This window comes from Equus quagga, chromosome 18 (genome assembly GCF_021613505.1).
Source record: "Equus quagga isolate Etosha38 chromosome 18, UCLA_HA_Equagga_1.0, whole genome shotgun sequence".
NCBI lineage: Eukaryota > Metazoa > Chordata > Mammalia > Perissodactyla > Equidae > Equus > Equus quagga.
Window position 1 is genome coordinate 2,259,928 of NC_060284.1, and position 21,910 is coordinate 2,281,837.

The 21,910-nt window shown below is 37.5% G+C and overlaps 1 protein-coding gene across 12 annotated transcripts in view; it reads left to right on the forward strand.

The window, feature by feature from the left end:
* ATG4C (autophagy related 4C cysteine peptidase) overlaps positions 1-21,910 on the forward strand; it is a 154,665-nt gene that overhangs the window by 83,426 nt on the left and 49,329 nt on the right. For 3 of the 12 annotated variants that reach the window (XM_046645500.1, XM_046645493.1, XM_046645501.1), the window contains one exon: positions 9,869-11,023. The exons of 7 other annotated variants lie outside the window; for them this stretch is intronic. In XM_046645500.1, coding sequence (XP_046501456.1) covers positions 9,869-10,036 — 168 coding nt within the window. In that variant the 3' untranslated portion in view covers positions 10,037-11,023. Of the gene's footprint in view, positions 1-9,336; positions 9,413-9,868; positions 11,024-21,910 lie in introns of those variants that run through there. 2 more of the 12 variants (XM_046645496.1, XM_046645497.1) reach the window with 2 other exon arrangements.

Consider the following 21,910-nt stretch of genomic DNA (forward strand, 5'->3'; position numbering starts at 1 on the left):
CAAATTAATTTTTATCAAAGTAATATGTGCAAATATTTTAAAAAGTAAAATGGCAACAAAAGGCTTAAGCTGAGAAACAGGATTCCTTGCCATGTTACTCCTCAGTCCACAGAGCACCTTCTCAGAGATGGTCACTCAACTCTTTTAGATGTTACTTTGTGTTTTTACCTCTACATTTCTAAGTAATTTGCTTATTCTGCCATTTCTTGATTGATCCATTTTTGACATTACCGATTAGTTTCCTGTTACAGTAGTTGAGGGTTAACTCTCTTCTCTTCCCCTTCACCCCATTTCTGCTCTCTCTGCCGTACTCCCAGATTCTGGTAAATCACGGTTCACATTATTATACCTCCACAATGTCGTTCCCTAGTCACACAGTATATGATTACATTGCTTTTTCTCTAACGTTGTTTTCCTGGAGTGAATCCTCCCACCCCCCCTTTTCATTTTCTTGATATTTGTTTCTGAATGTTCACTCCTGTTATGTCAAATACCAAGCAGCAAATTTTTCATGAGTGCAAAACATAAGGAAATCTTTCATTTTTTCTCTTTTCTTTCCTGTTCTAGAAACTTCCCCCTCTCAGTTTTCTGTTTGCCTCAGTCTTAACTGTTTTCTAGACCTGATGCAGAGATGGCTATTTTTAGCTTCCCAATGCTGCTTTCCTAAACTGGGTTCTGATCTTCTGAATCTCTCCTTGGTTTATTCCCTTAAGCATAGTTTCTAATACCTTCCTAAGCAAAGGATGCATAGATGATAAAGTTTGTGAATTCTTGCATGTCTAACCATCTTTATTCTATCTTGTAATTTATTGGTAATTTGATTTGGTATAGACTTCTAGAATGAAAGTAACTTCTCCCCTGAACTTCAGAGTCATTGCTCTCCTTACTTGTGGTATCCGATGTTGCCGTTGAGAAGTTTAACGCCATTCTGAATTCTTTTTCTCTGAATGTAAACTTTTTTTCTCTCTGAAAGTTTTTGGGTTTGAATCCAAGCTCAACTACCTCATTGCTGTGTAGCCTTGGCCATATTGCTTAACCTCTCTGTGCATCAGTTTTCTCATGAAATGAAAATAATAATAGCTGCCTCTCTCTGTAGCAGCATTATAAGGATCAAACGATCTACTAGATTAGTGCCTGGTTTATAGTAGGCACTCTATAAAGTGTTAGCCATCATTATTTGTCCCTACCATCCTGAAACTTCATTATGTGTCTTGGTTTGCATTCTTTTCCATTGATTGTCCTGTTTCCTTCCATTCTGGGAAATTTTCTTGAAATTAAAAAAACGTCGTTTCCTTTCTTTTCTTTTCATCATTCTTTCTTTCTGGAGCTCTTATTATATGGTTGTTAGACCTTCTAAATGGCTCCTCTAATTTTCCTGTCTTTTTTCCTTCTGTTTTTCATGTCTTTATCTTTTTATATTGGGAGATTTCCTCTACTTTATCTTCTAACTCTTCTATTATTCTTAACGTTCAGTTACAATTAAATTTCCAGGAGTTATTTATATTTTTCTATTATTCCTTTTTCATAATAGTCTCATCTTTTTAATGGGTGTATTATCTCATCTTCTCCCCAAGGAAATTAATTATAGTAATTTTGAAATTTTCTTCTGCTTCTTTTGCTGTTTATGTTTCCTTCTGGGGTTTTTTTTTTGTTTTAATCGTCCAGTTTTCTGTTGGATGCTTTCCCCTACATGACTGGTGATCTTCTATGTCTGTTTGTATTTAAGAGTGAGGCACTGAAGAGCTGAGTAAAAGTTGTGTGTGTTTGAGCCTAGCTTCAAGCTGGTGACCCTCCTCCAAGGGTGATCAGGTGACGAGCTTGCCTTTTCACTGGGTGGTCCCAAATGTTAGTGAGTGGTGATCTTTTCTCTAGAGTTATTTCATTTTTTTCAGAGGAGAGTTCTGCCATCTCCCTGTGGGATGTATGTTGCCTGCAGGTACTCCAGGAGCAGGTGGTGACGGATGCTGAGGGCCCTACCGTTCGGTGTCTTCAGCTGTCACTAATTCCTCAGCTTTTGCAGTCATCACTGTGCCTGGTGTCCTAGAATCCATATCTTTATTCAGTTTTTCCAAAGAATAAATCTTTGTTTTCCTGTGTGGGTGGCTAGTGGGGAGTGAAACAGGGGTATGGGTTGCCAGGAGGAACTTGGGAATTGAGTCCATATACAGGCTTTCAGTCAGTTTCCTTGTTGTCAGTTTTGTGTCTCGCTCCTGTTTTTGTGCCTTTATATACATACTGTTCCTCTCCAGGTTCTGTAGGGTGAACTATCCTGCTGAAATGTCTCCTTCCCAACCCCAACTTAGGTTATATCTGCTCTGCTGTCTTCTAAAGGGCCTCATGTAGGTTTTTATCTTCTCTCTCACCCCCTTTTCTTCTTCTTCTTTTCACTTGTTCTCAGCCAAATGATTATTGTCAAATAGAATACTCCTGTTTAATGATAAACTTACTACCTAATAGTGCTGATGTTTGAGGCTAGAAAATCTAAACTAAAATTGTGACTATTAGGAAATTAATCATTTGATTTTGGAATGCATGTCAACACAGGAAAAAATATTTACATGTGGCCAGTTGTCCTCTTGCTACAGAACAAAATTTGCGTTACAGCCATTGAATCCTAGAGATCCAAGAGATCTTAGAGGTTATTCAGTCCAAGGCTAACATTTGTTGAGTCCTTACCTTATGTCACACACCGAGCTAAGCACTTTATATGCATTATCTCATTTAATCTACACAAACCTTCTGAGGTAGGTACTGTTATCTGCATCATACAGATGAGGAATCTTACACTTGCAGAGGTTCAGTAACTTTCACAAAGGTCACTGCTAATAAATGGTAGTGCTGAGATCAAACCTTAGGCGGTTTAACTTGAGAATATGTGCTGGAAAGCACTATTCTGTATGGTCTCCGATTTGTACATCAATCCATGGTCCAGACAGTTGCCTGTCTAATCTTTATTTCACATAGTGGTGAACTAATTATTTTCCTTGGAGGTCTTTTCATCTTTTGGACAGACCCTCATTGTTAAAAAAAAGCTTTTCCTACATTGAGTTGGAATCAGCTTCCGTGTAACTTTTACTCCTTCACCTCATAGAATAAGAGAATAGGTTTGCTTCCTCTTCTGGAACTAACGTTCCCTTTTCTCCATGGTACACAGTTTCCTGTGCCCATTGCTATTTTGGTAAATGTCTTTCTGCAAACACTTTCTGTTTCAGGTTTATGTTCGTGATTATATTCCCCTCCGTCTAGTTCCATACTCTCCAAGTGAGAGCTGAGGGGTGTCTTCTGTTATAGGTGTTTTTACTTCTGGGATTTAATGAGAGGAACCCTGATTTCTTTTAAAATCTTCGGGGGGCTAATTTAGGTGGGAAGACATGAAATGACTATTAAAGGTAAATGACTAAAAAAGTATATTTAATATATACCGGAAAGCTAACATTATGATAATCATGGCAGTAATAATGATAATAGCCAACACACTAGATGCCTGGTGATCCTCTAAGTACTCTACAGTTATTAACTGATTTAATCCTCACAACAGCTCTGAGGTGGATGCTATCAATACTCATATTTTACGGGTAAAGAAAATGAAGCAGTCTGGTTAAGTGACTTGCCCAGGGTCACACAGTTTGTGAGTATCAGCCCAGTTTTGAACTGAGACTAAGTCCCATGGTCCCTGTTTGTAAGCTTTACACTATAGTAGACAAATCTCTAGGCCTTTGGAGAAAGGTGTAGTCACTGTGGACTGAGACCCTTGTCGGTGGAACTTGGGCTGGACTTAAAGAACTGATCAGAGCGGGAGTAGAGGGCGGCCAGGTGATAGAAGCATCCTGAGCAGAAGCTCGAAGGCGGATGTTCTGGGAAGTTTGTGGTAGCCTGTTTAGGGGAACAGTGAAACTTCAGTCCCCTGTTAATGTGGCCAGCAGGGCCTGGGTGACCTGGCTCTTGTGAGCTCTTCCTCTGTTCCTCTGCCCTCGAGCCGCAGTGGCCTTCTCTCTGCCCTTTGCACACGCTGAGCGTGCTGGCACCCTAGGCCTTCTGTACCAGCTGATTCTTCTGCCTAGAGTGCTGCTCTGCGAGAACTCGGACATCTGACTCTGTATTGTCATTCGGGGCTCAGCTTGGCCTTTCCTGACCACACAGCCTCCAGAAGCCTTCCAGTCTTTGCTTACCCCTTCACCCTGGGTTGTTTGTATTATGGTTCTTTTCTCTGAGTGGTTGCAAGCACCGTGAGTTACCTGTTCAATAGCTACCTCTCTCTCTTTTTGCTAAGAGAATTCTGACTTTATTTGGAGTAGCAGTTTGCCCACCCGAATACTGATTTGTCTTGGTCTCCCTCGTATTTAGTCACAGTTTGGCCAGTGAAATAGAAGTGGATGTGTGCTGGGAGTTTCTGGGAAAGCTTTTCTTTTCTGCTGAAATGGTAGATATAGATGCCGTGCTGTCACCTGCCGCGGCCTTGAATGCAGACTCAACACCTGGGGCTTCAGCAGCCTTTGTGATCAGAGGGAAAGGCCAAGAGAATTGTAGAAACTGTTGGACATAATTAACCAAAGCTAGCAATGTCAGACTTCTTGTTATATGATAAAAACAATTTCTGTTACTTAAAGCCATTGTTAATTGTTTTTTACAAAAACCATTCATAATTAATATAAATGATACACCAATGATAGAAATAGAGGAGTCTGGAAGGGAGCTAATTTTGGGAAGAAGAAATGATAATTTTATTTTGGTATGAATCAATTTGAGTCGATCCTGGGACATGCCTCCACTGCTGTAGGAGGCAGCATAGTCTGGGGTTATGATAAAACCATACTGCTTCAGCTTTAATCCTGGATCTGTCAGTTACTAGCTCTGTGAACTTACACAAGTCACCTAACCCCTCAATATTTCTCTTCCCTCGTCTATAAAACATGGATGATAATAAAGCCTATCAGAGAAATGGTTGAAACTTAGGTAATATTTTTAAGAGAAAGACTATAGAATAAATAGAGAAGTTAAAGGATCAATAATTGATTAATGTCTGCATTTTGGAATGCAGAAATAAGTGAAGTCGATGAAAGAGAGAGAAGAAATAGTTCAGAAAATAGGAAGAGAAACAGGAAAGCAAAATATTAGAGAAATAAGAGAAATGAATATTTTGAGAAAGAAATGCTTAGCAGTATTGGTCCCTGTAGAAATATCAAGAGAATAGGCACTAATAAACGGCTTTTTTATTTGAGAACTAGAAGAGATTATTGTCAGGACAGCGAGGGGTAAAAGTTGCATTACAGCGAGTGAAGATCGAGCAGTGAGGAGACGAGTGGAGGTTACAGCGTGTGCTCGTTTAATGTCTCCAATTCCACCACATGAACAGGAATGCATTTTTCCACTTGTGCTCCTTTTTATATGCTGTACTGAATTGTGCCTTTGTACATGTTACTCAACAGTACACACAAAATTATGCATAACACCCTGGAAACAATTTTAAAGGCTTTTTGAAGGCAGTTTTGACTATTGATTTTGACTGTATTTGATTTTCACATTATGGGCTGACTTTGGACCCTAACCCCTCCATAAAATGTAGCTCCATGGTGGTGAATATGGACCACACAGGTATGACTGTTCTGTACTGGGTGTAATTCAACAGCTGTGCTGGTGACACTAGTGGAAAAGGTTTGTCCTGGGGAGAAGAGGTCGCCTCCTGGCTCTCTTTCTGTTCTTACAACTCCCAGCATTATGATGGAAGAAATAACTTAACTCCTGTCCTCTAGATTTTACCCTTGCAGATTTGAAACCAGTCAAATTGAAAAAATGTGGTAAAATATTTGACTTCCTGAAAAGAAATCTGTAAGTTGCCTTTTAGATAGTAAAGCCACTTCAGTGTATGTTATTAAAATAGAACGGAGGACTTGCCTGTTCTACAGTTATTATTGAGCAAACCACTGACATCCCCCACTTTTGAAAATCAGCTATGAAATAGTAAGTTCAGTTATCTTCAATGTTTTTTAAAAAATTATTTTCTCCGAATTTTATGAGAAATACGGTAGACAGTTTGGAAAATAGAAGTATAAAAAGAAGTCACCACTAATTCTTTCATTGAGAAATAACTTAATATTTTACTACATTTCCTTCTAGTCTTTTAAAAATACATATTTAAAATTATTTTAACATGATTGAGAATAAATTTTTTTTTTTGAGGAAGATTAGCCCTGAGCTAACATCTGCTGCCAATCCTCCTCTTTTTGCTGAGGAAGACTGGCCCTGAGCTAACATCTGTGCCCATCTTCCTCTACTTTATATGTGGGACGCCTACCACAGCATGGCTTGGCAAGCAGTGCCATGTCCGCACCCGGGATCCGAACCTGTGAACTCCGGACCGCCAAAGTGGAACGTGCCCACTTAACTGCTGTGCCACCAGGCCGGCTCTGAGAATGAATTTTATATGTAGCTTTATATCATGTTTTTTCTTTTAGCATTATGTAATAAATATTTCCCAAAGTTATTAAATAACTTTCATTATCTTTTGTGTAGTATCTCAATTGATAATACTCTTATGTCATATAGATAATCTAATTTGGAATTTTTTTCACATAGATTTTATATTGTCCATTATGGAGGGACTTTAAGGTTTTCACAATATGTCCTTTATTGTAATATAAAAAAGAAAACTGAAGTGTTCATTTTTGATAAAAGTTCTCAGAATCAAATTTTCATGTCTGTTTTTTCTTCCTTTCTTTCTTTCTTTCTTTCTTTTTTTTTTTTTTTGGTGAGGAAGATTGGCCCTGAATCTGTTGCCAATCTCCCTCTTTTTGCTTCAGGAAGATTGTTGCTGAGCTAACATCTGTGCCAACTTTCCTCTATTCTATGTGGGTCTCCACCACAGTGTGGTTTGATGAGTGGTACTAGGTCTGTGTCTGGGATCCAAACCTGTGAACCCTGGGCCGCCAAAGCAGAGCATGCGAACTTAACTACTATGCCAGCAGTCCAGCCTCTAAATTTTGAAATCATTGTTATTCTTTTGAAAAAAGGAAGCCTGAACAAAATTCTGGCTATGGTGCTTAGAGCTATGAAAAGCGTTTGAAAAGCATGTTGATAAGTTGTTGAGGTCTGATATGCCAGTAATCCCTTTGGTTGTTGCCGAGTCCTCTTGGGAAAGTAATTTAAATCCTTTGCGTCTCAATTTCCCCATTTATAAAATGAGCGTGAGCTAGATAATTTCTAAGGTCTCTTTGGCATTTCCCTTTTTATTTGTCCTAAAATTATTTCTTGCCTGCCAGATTATGTTTATGTGCTGCTAGGTTATCACTTACCTTATTGTGACACCCAGTTGTCCTTTAATATAGACATTTTTAGTAGACTTTAGTTTTTAGAGCAGTTTTAGGTTCATAGCAAAAGTGAGTGGAAAATACAGAAAGGTTCCATATACTCCCTTCCCGTGCTGCCAACATCCCCCACCAGACACTTGCTACAGTTGATGAACCTACACTGACACGTCCTCATCCCCCAAAGTCTCTAGTTTACCTTAGGCTTCACTCTTGGTGTTGCACCTCCTCTGGGTTTGGACAAATGTATGATGACATGTATCCACCATTATGGTGTCATACAGAGAAGTTTCACTGCCCTAAAATGCTCTCTGCTCCCATTATTCTCCTCCCCCCCTGCTAATCCCTGGCGACCACTGGTCTTTTACTGTCTCCGTAGTTTTGCCTTTTCCAGAATGTCCTATCATTGGAATCGTACAGTGTAATGCAGAAAAGGCTTTTTCAGCTTGCCTTCTTTCACTTAGTAATATGTATTTAAGGTTCCTTCCTGTCTTATTATGGCTTGAGAACTCATTTCTTTCTAGCACTGAATAATATTCCGTTGTTTTGGATACCAGAGTTTATTTATCCATTCACCTACTGAAGGACATCTTTGTTGCTTCCAAGTCTTGGCGGTAGTGATAAAGCTGGTATAAACATCCTTGTGCAAGTTTTTGTGTGGATATAAGTTCTCAACTCATTTGAGTTAAACCTTTAGTATATTTTTCATTTGATAATCTTTAAAAATATTTTAAACAAACTCAGAAAAGTTAGAAAAATGATAACTTTCTAAATCAATAAATACACATAAGGAGGCCTTACACTGCAAGTGAGTTTGCAAAATGTGGGTGGATTTTATAATTAAAGGATAGAGGGTTCCTTTCTGACATCTTGCCCTGGGGCGCAGATTTGAATGTTGGTTGATGAACAACTAGTGAGCCTAAGTGACTTCTTTCTTGATCTTGAAAGAAGGAATGGAGAGAGCTGATGTTAGCTCTGCTGTGCTCATTTGAGAGTGACACAATGATACCTGCCCATTAGATACTGCACTATTACAAGTGACGTTAAATGGATAGAAAATGGCAGCAATTTTTGGCTGTATTCCAGCCATTGGTTGGAGGTGAAAGATGCCTTATGAGATGCCAGTCCCGTGTGTCTCTTTATTTTTCGTTTTTCATATTTTTGCCCTTCTCTCTCCCTTTGTAGAATATAAATAAAATAAATTTGAGCAGTCTATAAATTAGAAGCACAATGTGAGTTATAGGATATAATTTTCATCACATCTAGTTTTTTTAAGTACTTGTTTTTAAATGGTTCATTTCCATTCAATTAAAGATGTATTTCATATTAACTGTCTCATTGAAATATTTTTAATTTAACATTGTATCTGTGTTCTATGGCTACATATTTGTTTCAGCCACATTTCGAGAGAATCTATAAATGTACTATTTAAGAATTTGATGATCCTTCAGTTGAATATTGACATTTGGGAAAATTTAGTTGTTACCCCTGAAATTATCCTTTAAAAACAAATTATATTTAATTGATCATGATTAATGATGTATAAGAATGTTGGTATTTTTTCAACATTCTCTGTAATTCATAGAAACTTTTTAGAATCCTTCTTATAGGTCATGGTTCCCTATAGAAAAGTTTGTTTCTATCAAAACATCTTTCATTCAAAAAATTTAATTCCTTTTTTAATGAAAATTGTTTTAATTTTTTTAATAGAACTTGTTTAACAGAAAGATGTTAAATGGCTTAGAATGGGTTGTTGGCTTGTCAGTGAATCCCAAATTGACAGAGATTGTAAAGGTTGTCGAGGGTCCCCACAAAATTCCAGGTGTTGCTTTTATCGTTTCCAAATTAAGTAATGTAACTTGAGAGGGTAATTTAAAGTGTGGGTTATTACTATGTATAAGAACAGTATTTTTCATGTTGACTAGATTATTGCAGAAATACTTTTTCAAATATAGGAATCTTTGAAAAAGACCAAACTTAATTTTTAAAAATAACTTTTTGTTATTGCTTTTGGTTGATTTAACAATTCTCCAAGGTAAGGAGAGTAGCTGCCTTTGCCCTGTTTTATAGATGAAACTCAGGTGGAGTGATCTGTCCGGGGTTACGTCGAGGTAAGTTGCAGCACTGAGTTAGAATGGGCCTTCTGACTCAGTCTTGTGCTTTCTTTTCTGTGTTTTAGTACCAAGCAGTCTTTAACAATATTTTGCTATAGTCAGTGATGCCATTTTGTTTCAGTTTGTTAATACCGAAAGAAGATAAATCTTAGCTCTTTAGTAAGCCTTCAAACCAATGTGACTAGAAGACTGACTTTGCTGGGGGAGGGAATGGTAACGTACTTAATTTCTGATGGTGTAGTCCTAACGGAGGAGCAGTGTTTGGCTATAAATAAACCCTACAATGCTGATGAACTTTTGTCTTCTAGCCACAACAGTAAAACAGTGGCGCTGGATCAATGTAAATGGGAGAAGCTAACGAGATATTCAGGGCTAAAATATTACATTTTGTCACATGGTCCTACTGTGCACTATTGTGTCGAATAAGGGACTCTTCTGTACTTTCTGTTACAGATGCTGAAAATTTCTTCTAAGGAGAAATATCCCTTATTTACTTTTGTAAATGGTCATTCCAGAGACTATGATTTTACATCTACTGCAGCCAAGGAAGACGACCTTTTCTCAGAGGATGAAAAGAAAAGATTAAAAAGATTTAGCACAGAAGAGTTTGTCTTGCTTTAAAGATTAGCACCTTTGTGCTTGGTGAGAAGAACTCCTTTGAAGGGGGAGAAATGAAGAGAAACAAGTATACTTGAAACTTATTTTCACAAATATCTTAATTTTATATGTTCTTTAAAGAAAGAACATTTGAAAATATACAAGTTTTAAAGATATTTTTCTGAAAGAGAAGTGATTTAATGAATCTTGATTTCTAATAAATACCAAGTGATTCTGGCTGCCTTCCTGTGCTCCTAAGATCTGCTAATGATAACTCTGCCTTGACTGGGAGTCTTCCGGCCTTCAGCTCCTTCCACCTGAGGCCGCTGGTCTGAAGGTTTCATGATATAGGCCCCAGAATTGGGATCACCAAGTAGTTTCAAAAGCTTTAGTTTATGCTAATGACCAGAAGACCAGAGAATGAATCTTCAGTGCTTTCCTAGCCTCCTGATACTAATGCAACCAAAGGATACTTTTAGATGTATCTTGATATATTAAATAGTAATTGTTAGCTGTGATATGCATACAATTATATAAGCAGAATTGTGATTTAGGGCAATACTCAGCAGTATGATTTTATAATGGCTCCTCGTTTTGCCTGCTGTTGAGCCTTCTCTGAGGAGTAAATATAAAGTATTGATTTCCCTCACAAATTTAAACGTTATGTTATTAATAATAACTGCATCCAGTCAGATCAGATAAAGGCAATTATAAGATAGGAGTAGTGTTTGTTTCCTGTCTCAAACATGAAATGTTATGGGAACTCTACTTATTATGCAGTTTTTAAGTCTAAAGATTAAAGTACCAAGAAAGATATCAAGAGGTGCTTCTCTACGTGAGTTTGCTGTTTGTATGAATCAGTGTAGTGGTGTTTAGAAGCTGAGGCCATCTATGCGGTAAATCTGCCTAAGTGTATTACGTGTTACTGAAAGGCAAATTTGTGATATAAAAATGTTAGAGTTATTATTGAGCCAGGATTATATACTTTAATAAAGATCTGAGAACATGAAATACCTTTGTTATGGTTTTAATGAGATTGTTTTAATACTTTCATTTGAAAAATCATTGTCTCAAATGAATTCTCTTTATTTATAATGAAGGCAAATAATATTATTGCTCTGAAAGCAAAATATTAACTTATTTTATGGAGCTTCCGTGTTTCAGTGTGGAAAGGTGACTTATAAAGACATAAAATTCCATATCATTTGAAGTCATTGATCTCTTCCCTCAGAGAACCTGGTTGTAGGTTCAGAGCCACATCAAAACTGAAACAGAGCGCGGGCAGGTGTGCTTCGCACGCCTGAGGAGAAAGGAGGCTTGGCGTTTCCCAGTGAGGGTAGCTTATTAAATTGAAACAAATAGGCTGGAATCTGAAATTTTCCTCTAATCTAGATAAACTCTGGCTAGTGAAGTCCAGTTCTAATTTTACGAGAATGTCAAAGCAGTATAAGAATAAGAGGCCAGTGGTGTACCCGACTTTATACACTGCAGCCGCCTCATCTCAGTTGCTGCAGTTTGTTCTTTCTGCACACGTGCAGTGTTCACAGGATTCTAGAGCAGATCCCTCAGATGAGAGCACCCACCCCTTCATGGATCAGAACTTATTGTACGTCTTCTCTTCCAAGAACTGTATAAAAGCTGAGAGGCATAGGATAGCATTGTTATTTTCTCAGCATATTTGGGAATCATTTTTAAGTAGGATTTTGGAATGAGGCAAAGTTACACCTGGACAAAGTTGAAGTGACAAACTCCTTTACATTGAGTTATATTGAAAGTACTCAGAACTTTCTACAGACAAAACAAACAGATCTTACTGTATAGTCACCCCCTTGACTGAGAATAATTGTTGTCAGAAATTATCAGCATAATATGCACATAAAAGGTATTCAATATGTGTCTGAATGAATGCATGCATTTATGAAAATTGAGAGAGAGGCTGATAAATTTATCTTGCCTGTTAATTCAACTTCAGCTGAGGACCAGCCAAAAGTTGTGTTAATCTTTATTGGAAAGGCAGCAGCAAAATGACATCATTGGGTTTAGAGTAGAGTTAGTTCATATTCTGGTTTCAGACTTTGTTTTGAACACAGATTTCGTTTCAAGTTCTGACAGCCAGTAAACTTAGTCAATGAAGCTCATGGACGATCTCTTTCAGCCTAGAATAAAGGAAAGTGAAGAAGGATGAGATTCTAAGACAAGCGTTCCGTTAGAATTACGATAGGAGGATCTTCCATTTGGACGTCAATATTAAGATACTGGATTTTACCATTAACATTTCAGAAATGAATTTTTAAAATTCTTGATGTGACTTTTTGATGGTGAAGATTTCTTTTCTCTCTTCTTCATAAGATTTGACACTTTGAATCCCCTTTTGTCAATGTATTAACCACCAGCAGGCAATCTTGAAAGTCATCATTTGCTGAGTGAGTGAAAAGATCCTTTATAGTATAAGTATATCCAAAGGAATTTCCCTGAGGTATCCATTTTTCTGTTTTTACATTAAACTAACCCCATTAAATCTGTGTTAGTGAGAAGAAAACTTTAGAGGATTAAAAATTTAGGTCACTTTTGTGTTCTCTTAACTTTAGGATTTAACATTGTCCAAGGGCAAATATATCTAAAAGTATGTATGTTAATTTCATCTTGTTTTTAAAATAATTAAAGAATCAAAACAGCAACAATGACTTATCTATATAATTATCCAATTTTAGATCAGAAATCTCTATTTTTTAGAGATCTCCAGTTACTTTCAATTATGCTATACCAGAAAGCACTGTATTTTTGGTCAAGTCATACTAATCCAGCTTTTTTTCCTCCCTTTTCTCTGCTAATTTCTTTGCTACTAGGAAAAAGTTTCATTTTCATGGTTTATCAGAGATCACCTTCAGTAGCTTGCATTGTACATCTAAGTCTTTTTAGCTAAATATTTATATACAACCATAAAAACCCTATAAGGGATTTCCCAAAAAGAGGAAACAGGGAGAAGAACAGATAATGAAAAAACACTTTGAAAATGTTAAATAACTAAATGAATTTCTATTGAAACAGACATAAGGAGAAAACTGACAATTTAAAATAAGAGTGAAATAGAGACAGGATACCCAGAATATATTGATAGAGGCAATTTCTGAGAAAGGATAGGGATTATTATTTTCTATAAAAAGAAGAGCAAATACATTTCAAAAAGATTTTAGGAGAATAAATACTTCTCATGTGATATTTGTTATAGCCTCAGTGTTGTCAATCAACCACCATTCAATAGGACTATATTCAGTTGAGCACTTAAGCTGAATATCTTGAGACACTGAATTGAAAAAAGGTGAAACATCAGACCAGGGAGAATTGGAAACATCCTATTGATTCTAGGATATATATTTTCAATCATTTTGTAGTTTGAATCTCAACTCAGTTTAGAAATCTTAAGCATTCTTGTGTGGTTTTCATGGTTATATAGACTTTCTCCTTTGCTTATAAACTTTGAAAAATACTATATTTAGAGTTGGTATTGCAGACACATTTTGAACTAGCATGTTTCTCTCTTTCTTTTTTACACTCCTCTTCCACATTATTGGTGGCAAGCAATGGCCCAAAACATTCACAACTACAGTTATGAAATTTCACTTACTCTCTCAGTAAGAAAAATATATTAAAAGTGGAGAATCCATGCTTGTTATTAGGTGGGAAAATTTCTCTGCTGCCCTCTAACCAGTTCCTCCAGAAATTGAGAAACTCAGTCTTCCCTGTTGTAAGTCAACAGCCCAGGTACTGGATGCTCTCCAAGAGTGAAGCATAGAAGATTCTACAGAGAATTGTCTTCCATTTAAATTATTGGAAAATTAAATTAATAATTATAATACATATTTATATTTTATCCTAAGATATAAATTCATAAGAATTGGGAATGTATGAGTTTCAAAAGAAGTTATTTCATAAACAGGGAGGGTAAACGAAGGAAAGTTAGAAATCCAATAGAAATATGATAACAAAAGAATGAGAGAATTATTGACAGCAAGTTTTGAGTGTGTCTGGGCAGGCACACTATAGTGAACTGACACAGATAAAAATCCATGAATTAAGAGGGCTTCCAGCCTGGGGTGATTTAAAATTTGACGTAGGCATTGGGAGAAGGTGGATACTGACCAATACCAGAAAGTGGACTTGGAGCTGCCATGTCGCACAACTCCTGCGGGCACTGTCTTTGGTATGTGTTATGTGACTGGCACTCCCTGGCGTCATGCAATGTGGCGTCCCTGTTGCTAATATTTACATACTATTTGCTGTTTGCTCAGCACTGTTCTGATCAAGTCACTGTATTAAATTGTAGCTAATGAATCTAAGATGGGGAATTAGATCTGGGATTAAGGGGACAGTTAATATGAGTCCTCGGGCCCGGATGATCACATAGTGGAAGAGGTCAGGAGAGTCCATGGTCAGGACTCTAGTTAGTAACCAGGGTTTTCGTGGAGAAATACACATATATATTTAAATTATTTCCAAAATACTTTAACTAGATATAGAAAACAAATCCACCCCACACGTCTCCTACCTCAACATATTATTTTCAATTGTCTATATTCCTTTCAATTTTGTGTTTGTGTTCACGTTACTCTAAGCATGTTTAGTAGGTTGAATTTTGATTCTTCTTTTTAGAATTTAACTGAATAGCTATTCTATTTGATGGAGAAGGCCATTACTTATTCAGTCTTTCATATTTTGATTTGTGTATCGACGTTGTCGTAAGCCTCTGACTGACGCGGTGGTCTTACCTGTGTCTTGTGACTTGTTCCTAAACCTAAACTGTTGTGCTTGGCCAGTTTTGTGGCTGCCAGCCCCTGTCTGTACCTAGAGAGAAGCTCTTATTTTTCTACATAATATGTTCCTGTCACTACTTAAAGCAGTTGGATCAGAAGGAACTGGATAGATGTTTTCAAACAATGTTTTAAGAAAGGTTCTGTCCCAGAGAGTATAAAGTATTATGAAAATGTTAAAGTTACTTTTAATCATATAGTCTTGACATGATCTTGCAAAATAGTTCTAGCATTTCATCGATGTTCTTTATTTTTGTGCTTTTATTGTCAAACATACAGTTGATTGACTTAAAGTCAAGTGAGCATTTCATTGAAGTTAATGATTGTTTCTGTCTTTATGTTAATTATATTAAATTTATGAGACCTACATTTCTTACCATGAGTTTAGGACTTTCATTTTCCTATTTTCCTGTCATGTTTACATAATGAGGGGAAATGAAATATAAAATCCAATATTGTATAAGCTGCTATGTGAAGATCGTGATATTTGCTGGCAGGCAGCATCAGCACAGACAGAGCTGAAAGTGCTTCTTTGTCAGCTGATGTTCAAAAGCCCAAATTTTATGTTAAGTGATTTAGGGGTATCAGATTACATATGAAGGTCTAATGTCTTTTGGTTATAACTATTCTAGTGGGTGTGAAGTGGTATCTCGTGTTTTGTGTGTGTGTGTGTGTGTGTGTGTGTAAGGAAGACTGGCCCTGAGCTTACATCTGTTCCAATCTTCCTCTAACTTACGTGGGACGCCACCACAGTGTGGCTTGACAAGCAGTCCTAGGTCCGTGCCTGGGATCCAAACCTGTGAACCCCGGGCCACTGAAGTGGAGCACTTGAACTTAACCGTTAGGCCACTGCGCTGGCTCCTTGTTTGTTTTTTTAATACGTTTGCTGAGATGTGATTCACCCTTTTAAAGTGGGTCAGTGGTTTTTGTTGTATCCACAGAGTTTTGCAGTGATCACTGCTATCAAATTCCAGAATGGCTTCATTACTGCAAAAAGAAACCGTGTACCTATTAACTAGTCTACTTTCTGTTTGTATTGATTTGCCTGTTTCAGACATTTCACATCAATGGAATCATACAATTGTGGCCTTCTGTGTCTGACTCCTTTCACTTAGAATATTTTCAAGATTTGTAGCATGTATTAGCACTTCATTCTTTTTTGTGACTGAATAATATTCCATTAGATGGATATGCCACGTTTTTGTTCATTCATCAGTTGATGGGCATTGGGGTTGTTCCCACTTTTGGGCTATTTATGAATAATGCTGCTGTGGACATTTGTGTACACAATTTTGTGTGGACGTTTGTTTTCATTTCTCCTTGGTATAGGCCTGGGAGTGGAATTGCTGGTCATATGGTAGCTCTGTGGTTAGCTATTTAAGGAACTGCCAAACTGTTTTCCATTGTGGCTGCACCATTTTACAATCCCACCAGCAGTGTATGAGGGTTCCAATTTTTCTACTTCCTCCCCAACCCTTGTTACTGTCTTTTTTGTTTTAGCCATCTAGAGTGTGTAAAGTGGTCTCTTATTGTGGTTTTGCTTTGCATTTTCCTAGTGACTGATGATGTTGAGCATCCTTCTCATGTGCTTTTTGGCTATTTGTATATTTTCTTTATAGAAATGTGTTTTCATATTCTTTGCTCATTTTAAATTGGGCTGTTTGTCTTTATATCATTGGGTTGTAAGAGTGTTTTGCATATTCTGGATACAAGTCCTTTATCAGATATTTGATTTACAAACATTTTCTCCCATTTTGTTGGTTGTCTTTTTACTTTCTTGATGGTGTCCTTTGAAGCACACATGGTTTTAATTTTGATAAGGTCTAACTTAGCTATTTTCTGTTTTTTCTTTGGTTGCTTGTGCTTTTGGTGTCATATTTAAGAAACCATTGCTTAATCCAAGGTCACAAAGATTCACATCTATACTTCCTTCTAAGAGTTTTTTAATTTTAGCTCTTACATTTAGGTTCTTTATCCCTTTTGAGTTGATTTTTGTATATGACGTGAGGTAGGTGTCCAAATTCCTTCTTTTGCACGTGGCTATCCAGTTGTCCCAGCATCGTTTGTTGAAAAGACTATTCTCTCCCCATTGAATGGTCTTGGCATTCTTGTTGAAAATCAATTGACCATAAATGTAAGAGTTTATTTCTGGACTCTCAGTTCTATTCCATTTATCTATATGTCTATCCTTATGCCAGTACCACGCTCTTTTGATTATCATAGCATTGTAGTAAATTTTGAAATTGGGAAATGTGAGTCCTCCAATTTTGTTCTTTTTCAAGACAATTTTGGCAGTTCTGAATCCCTTCTATTTTCATATGAATTTTAGGATCAGCGTCTCAATTTCTGCACAATTTTTCTTCACTTTTTTCAGCCTTCATTTTTAAAACATAACATGTTACTGAATTTTTACACATTGTAAAATTGGTCCCCAAACACCAAAGATACTTGTTTGGAAAGGAATAAAACATGCAAAACATGGGTCTTCTAGCTATGGTCATATTGTGTAAGAGCATGCCAAGTTACAGTAGATAACATTATATCATAGCATCAGCCAGACCGAGTGGTTCAAAAGTAAGACTTTACATATTCACTTAATACTACTAATTAGGAAAAAATTGTGACTGCTTCTGTTTAGGGAAAAGCATATTTATTTTCTCTGTCAAGCTCCATGTGACTCAGTGGAGATGGCCTTAATGAACGGATTGAGCTGCAGGGTTAGCCCACTTCTGCTCGACTGTGACTAGCATCCCCAGCTACATGGCTAGGATAGCAGGAACTATCCTTGTACAACACAGATAGTGGTAACTATCCCATTGGGCTGTTGTGAAGATTAAGTGGGGAAACATATGAAAACACTTAGAAAGATGCCTGGCACACAGTGAGTACTCAGGAAGTGTTAGCCTTTAAAACTCTTGCCACTTTTCATTCATCTCTGTCTTAAGAGTTGAAAAGGCTTCAAGAGTATGCTCTTGTTTTGAGCTGGCCTTGGAGAACAGGAATTAGAAAAGAAAGGAAAAAACACCCAAACCCTAAAACCTCTTAATTCCATTCCAGTACTGAATATCTGTAAGGCTCCATAGACATAGAGGTAAAAAAGTGACACTTCCACCAGGGAGCTTAGAAATTTACTTAAGGGTGGAGAAAATACACCAAAAAACTGTCACACTTGGTCGGAAAGAGAAGACTTAGAAGTTCTAGAAAAAAAATTATATTTGGTTTCAAAAGAGAGCTCACACCTGGTTATGGGGATTAGGAAATCTTCATGGAGGAGGTGGCATTCGAGATGAATACTAAACGTCTGGTATGATTTACATACAGGCAAGGATGAGGTAAGTGTTTGGGCTAAGAAGGAGAAAACAGCACACCAGAGACAGGGTCTGTGGACATGTTTTCTAAATGAAAGTGGGGTCAAGATGGAGGGCTGTCCCCATAGGGCACATTTGAAGTGCGTGTGGCAGGTTTGGGTGGTTCTGCTGACTAGGGTGCACTGCTGGCGTTTAGTGCGGGGATGATGATGAACATCCTGCAGTGATGTGGATAGAAGAATGAGTGATAAGAATGAAACGTATGTGGGAACTCTGTTACGAAGGGCTGTGAGTGTCAGGCTGAAATGGCTACTTATGTAGGTAGATGCCTGGGAGAGAGACACAGGAGGAAGGATGCTGTGAGGGAAAAAACAGGGTACAGACGTCAGACGAACTGGGATTTAGTTCCAACAGTTTAAAATAGGACGATGATTTCCCAAGCCCTACCCTTAGAGTCTGTTTTACTGAGCTATAATTCTGTAGTCTATGGATGAAGTTAGTGAATTTAGACGGGCCTGAGCAACAGTAGGTCATTGCATGTGGAGGTTCTTAACATGATGAACCCATGAATAGAATTCAAGGGTCCATGAGCTTGGATGTGAAAAAAATTACATCTTTATTTTTACTAACGTCTAACTAAAACATAGTATTTCCTTCCACTAAGAATGTAGGGGATAAAGTGCAGTAGCATCAGCAGTACCTGCGACTTTGTCACTAATAGAAATCAGAAATGCTTTCATGTCATAGTTACTGTAGCTATTTGAGATATTCACACTGCTTTGAATTTATGGTAGGACTTGCTGCTAGCACTTACTAGTGTGTTGATAAAGAAGCAAATATGTTACTATATATCACAAATTAAAAAAATATTTTAGGGGCCGGCCCTGTGGCCGAGTGCTTAAGTTCCTGTGCTCTGCTTTGGTGGCCCAGGGTTTTAACGGGCCGGATCCTGGGCACAGACCTAGCACCATTCATCAAGCCATGCTGAGGCTGCATCCCACGTGCCACAAACAGAAGGACCCACAACTCAGATATACAACTATGTAATGAGGGGCTTTAGAGCGACAAAGGAAAAATAAAAAAATCTAAAAAAAATTTTTTTAAATAACTATTCCCTTTGTAACCATATGCATTTCACTTATATTTAAAAATATTTTATGGAGAATGAGTTCATAGGCTTTCCGGACTAACAAAGGATTTAAAGTGAGGAAGTGGGAGAAATAGAATGATAGGAGATTGTGAGAATGATAGACAAGGCCCAAGGTCAGGCTGAAATCAGGCTGGAGCAGTTCGAGTGTTTGAAGTAGATGGGGTGAGCATCAGGAGGAGGGGTGAGACGACGATGAGCCAGCGCTGGAAATGGGGCTGCAGAGCTACCCTCTGAATCAGAGAGCTTCACGTGGAAGCGGGAGTCTGCTGGTTGTGTTTAGGAAGGAATTGGTATTGTCAGGAAAAAGAAAAGTTTGAGTCAGTGTGAAGAGATGAGAGCTAATGATTGCAATGATGATACCATTTATTGGGCATTTACTAAGTATTTTATAAAACACTTATTTAGTTTAATCCTCACAAAAATCCTGGGAAATTAGGTATTTTTGTCATCTCCATTTTACATGTGAAGAAAGAGTCAGCTATGGTAAGGTAACTTGCCAACTTAGCACAGTTGACAGTTTGCAGATCTGGGATTTAAGTCTCTTGTGCCTCCCAAGCCTGTCCTGGTTTTCCCTGCGCCACAGCGAGTTAGAGGATCCAAAGGCCTGGGAAGGCGGCATGGGTGAAAATAGCACACAGAGTTGGGGGGGAGCTCGCCTGGGAGACTGGAAGGGAAGTCTTTGACCTAATGGATCAGAATTTTGGAAAAGCGGGATGAAAGTCACAGGCAGTTTGCTTGGGGGACTGGAGAGGTTGAGGAAGAGAGGAGATGGCACTTGACAGATTTGCTTATGTTTGGCTGGCATTGAGAATCAGGTTCCCATAGTTTCAGAAAGGCTAGATAGACGGGAAGTTTATGTAAGATGCTCCTTTTCTCTCTTCCCTTTGCATAGTACATCCTGCCCACCCTGAGATGAAGGGTCTGATCTTACTAGCCTTCCCAGGCAGTATGTTGAGTCTTCTCTTCTTTGCCTGGCCTTCAGACCCCAATTTTCCAGATACCGCAATTGAGAAAGACCTTTTGTTACTGTACAAGAGGGAGAAAACTCCCAGTGGTATAAAACAGACTGAGGACTTTGCAAAATATAGCAAGTTCATGTCTGCTAATATGTTAAGTAATTTGGCCTCCCCGGTTTAAGTAGTGATCTGTTGTTTTCATGCTAATACAAATTCTTATATTAATAGGAGCATGGCCCTGGGTTTCTTCATCCGCCTGGGAAAAATTGCTTGTTTGATGGTAAACAAAGAACAGAAGAATTGATTCACTGTCCTCATTTTAAAAAAAGATGGTATGAAGCAATAGTGGAATAATTTTAATTGTAACCCTCAAACACTTGCAATCAGTAAGATCGTTTGTGTTCTGTTTTAGGAAATGGAGAGTTAGAGAGTACATAGTGCATTAGAAATGCAAACCAGGACCGCATGTTCTCGGGACTCTGTCAGCGCTACATGAAAGAGACTTGTATTGGGATGCTCAGCTCTGAGGGCATTCTCTGTTCAGCGTGTATTCACAGAGATGTATGAATATTTGATTAATGAGTCATGGTCTCTGGAGAAATTTAATAACTGTATTGCTGTACAAAGCCAGGCCCTTGACTGTTAACACAGCTGCCAATAGTGTCATTGACACTGCAACCCCTTCTGAATCTGATATATTCTGTGGAGTAAATTCCTTGGTCAAAAAGGGATCTGAGGGAGACATTATTCAGTTATCTGTTTTGAACTTGACTCAATTTACAGGCTCTGATTTGTAAAGATTTTTCCAATGAAAACAAGCAGTGCTATGGAAACTGAAAAATGACCTTTTTTAACGGATTACTTTTTTCAGAAATTAGTTGAAAATCATTGATAAATAAAAATCAGTTGATTATCCTCTCAAGATTATCTGTTAGAGATTCAGTAAGAATTTTTGTCTTGCTTATCGTATAAGTAAATCCACAAGAAGCAGAAATATGAGATACACTTGTGATTTAGATATGGATCTCAGATCCATTTGAATGACATAATCTAAATTCATTATTAAACATAATGTAATGCCTTTTCAGGAATTATCGAAGGCTAACTTATCCCTTATTCATTTTTTTTGTTGTTGTTTTTAATATCTATGGAGAAATAATTCTAACTTTCAGAGCTAGGTAGGTATTTTAGTAGTGTTACCTCATTTAACTGCTTGAGTAACAGGGAGAAATGTCCAAAAAGATAAATTTAGTGCAGGAGCTTTTGCTGGAAGCTGTAACTGCAGGTTAGAATTATCCATGCTATGCAGAATTTCCTGCAACACTTCTCCTTAGGGCCACAATGCATTACAGCAGACGTATAATGAAGCTGCTATAAAATCTCTGGTAATTAAGGGGGATTTGACAGTAATTGCAACAGTGAATCAACTTAATTATTACCTGCTTCAAAGAGAGCTAACCTGATGTTATAATCTAACCTTTTCTACTTTTAAAATGGGAGATTAAACAAGTATATGTAGCATTTAAGAATTAAATCTGTTGAGATAGAATTGTATTAATATACTTCTAATATACATTTTATGCACATGTACACATCAACTTCTTAAGAAGAACAAGCGTTAGGCTCTTGGTGATCCATTCAGGTTATTTGGTATGCTCTGGAAATTGAACCAAACC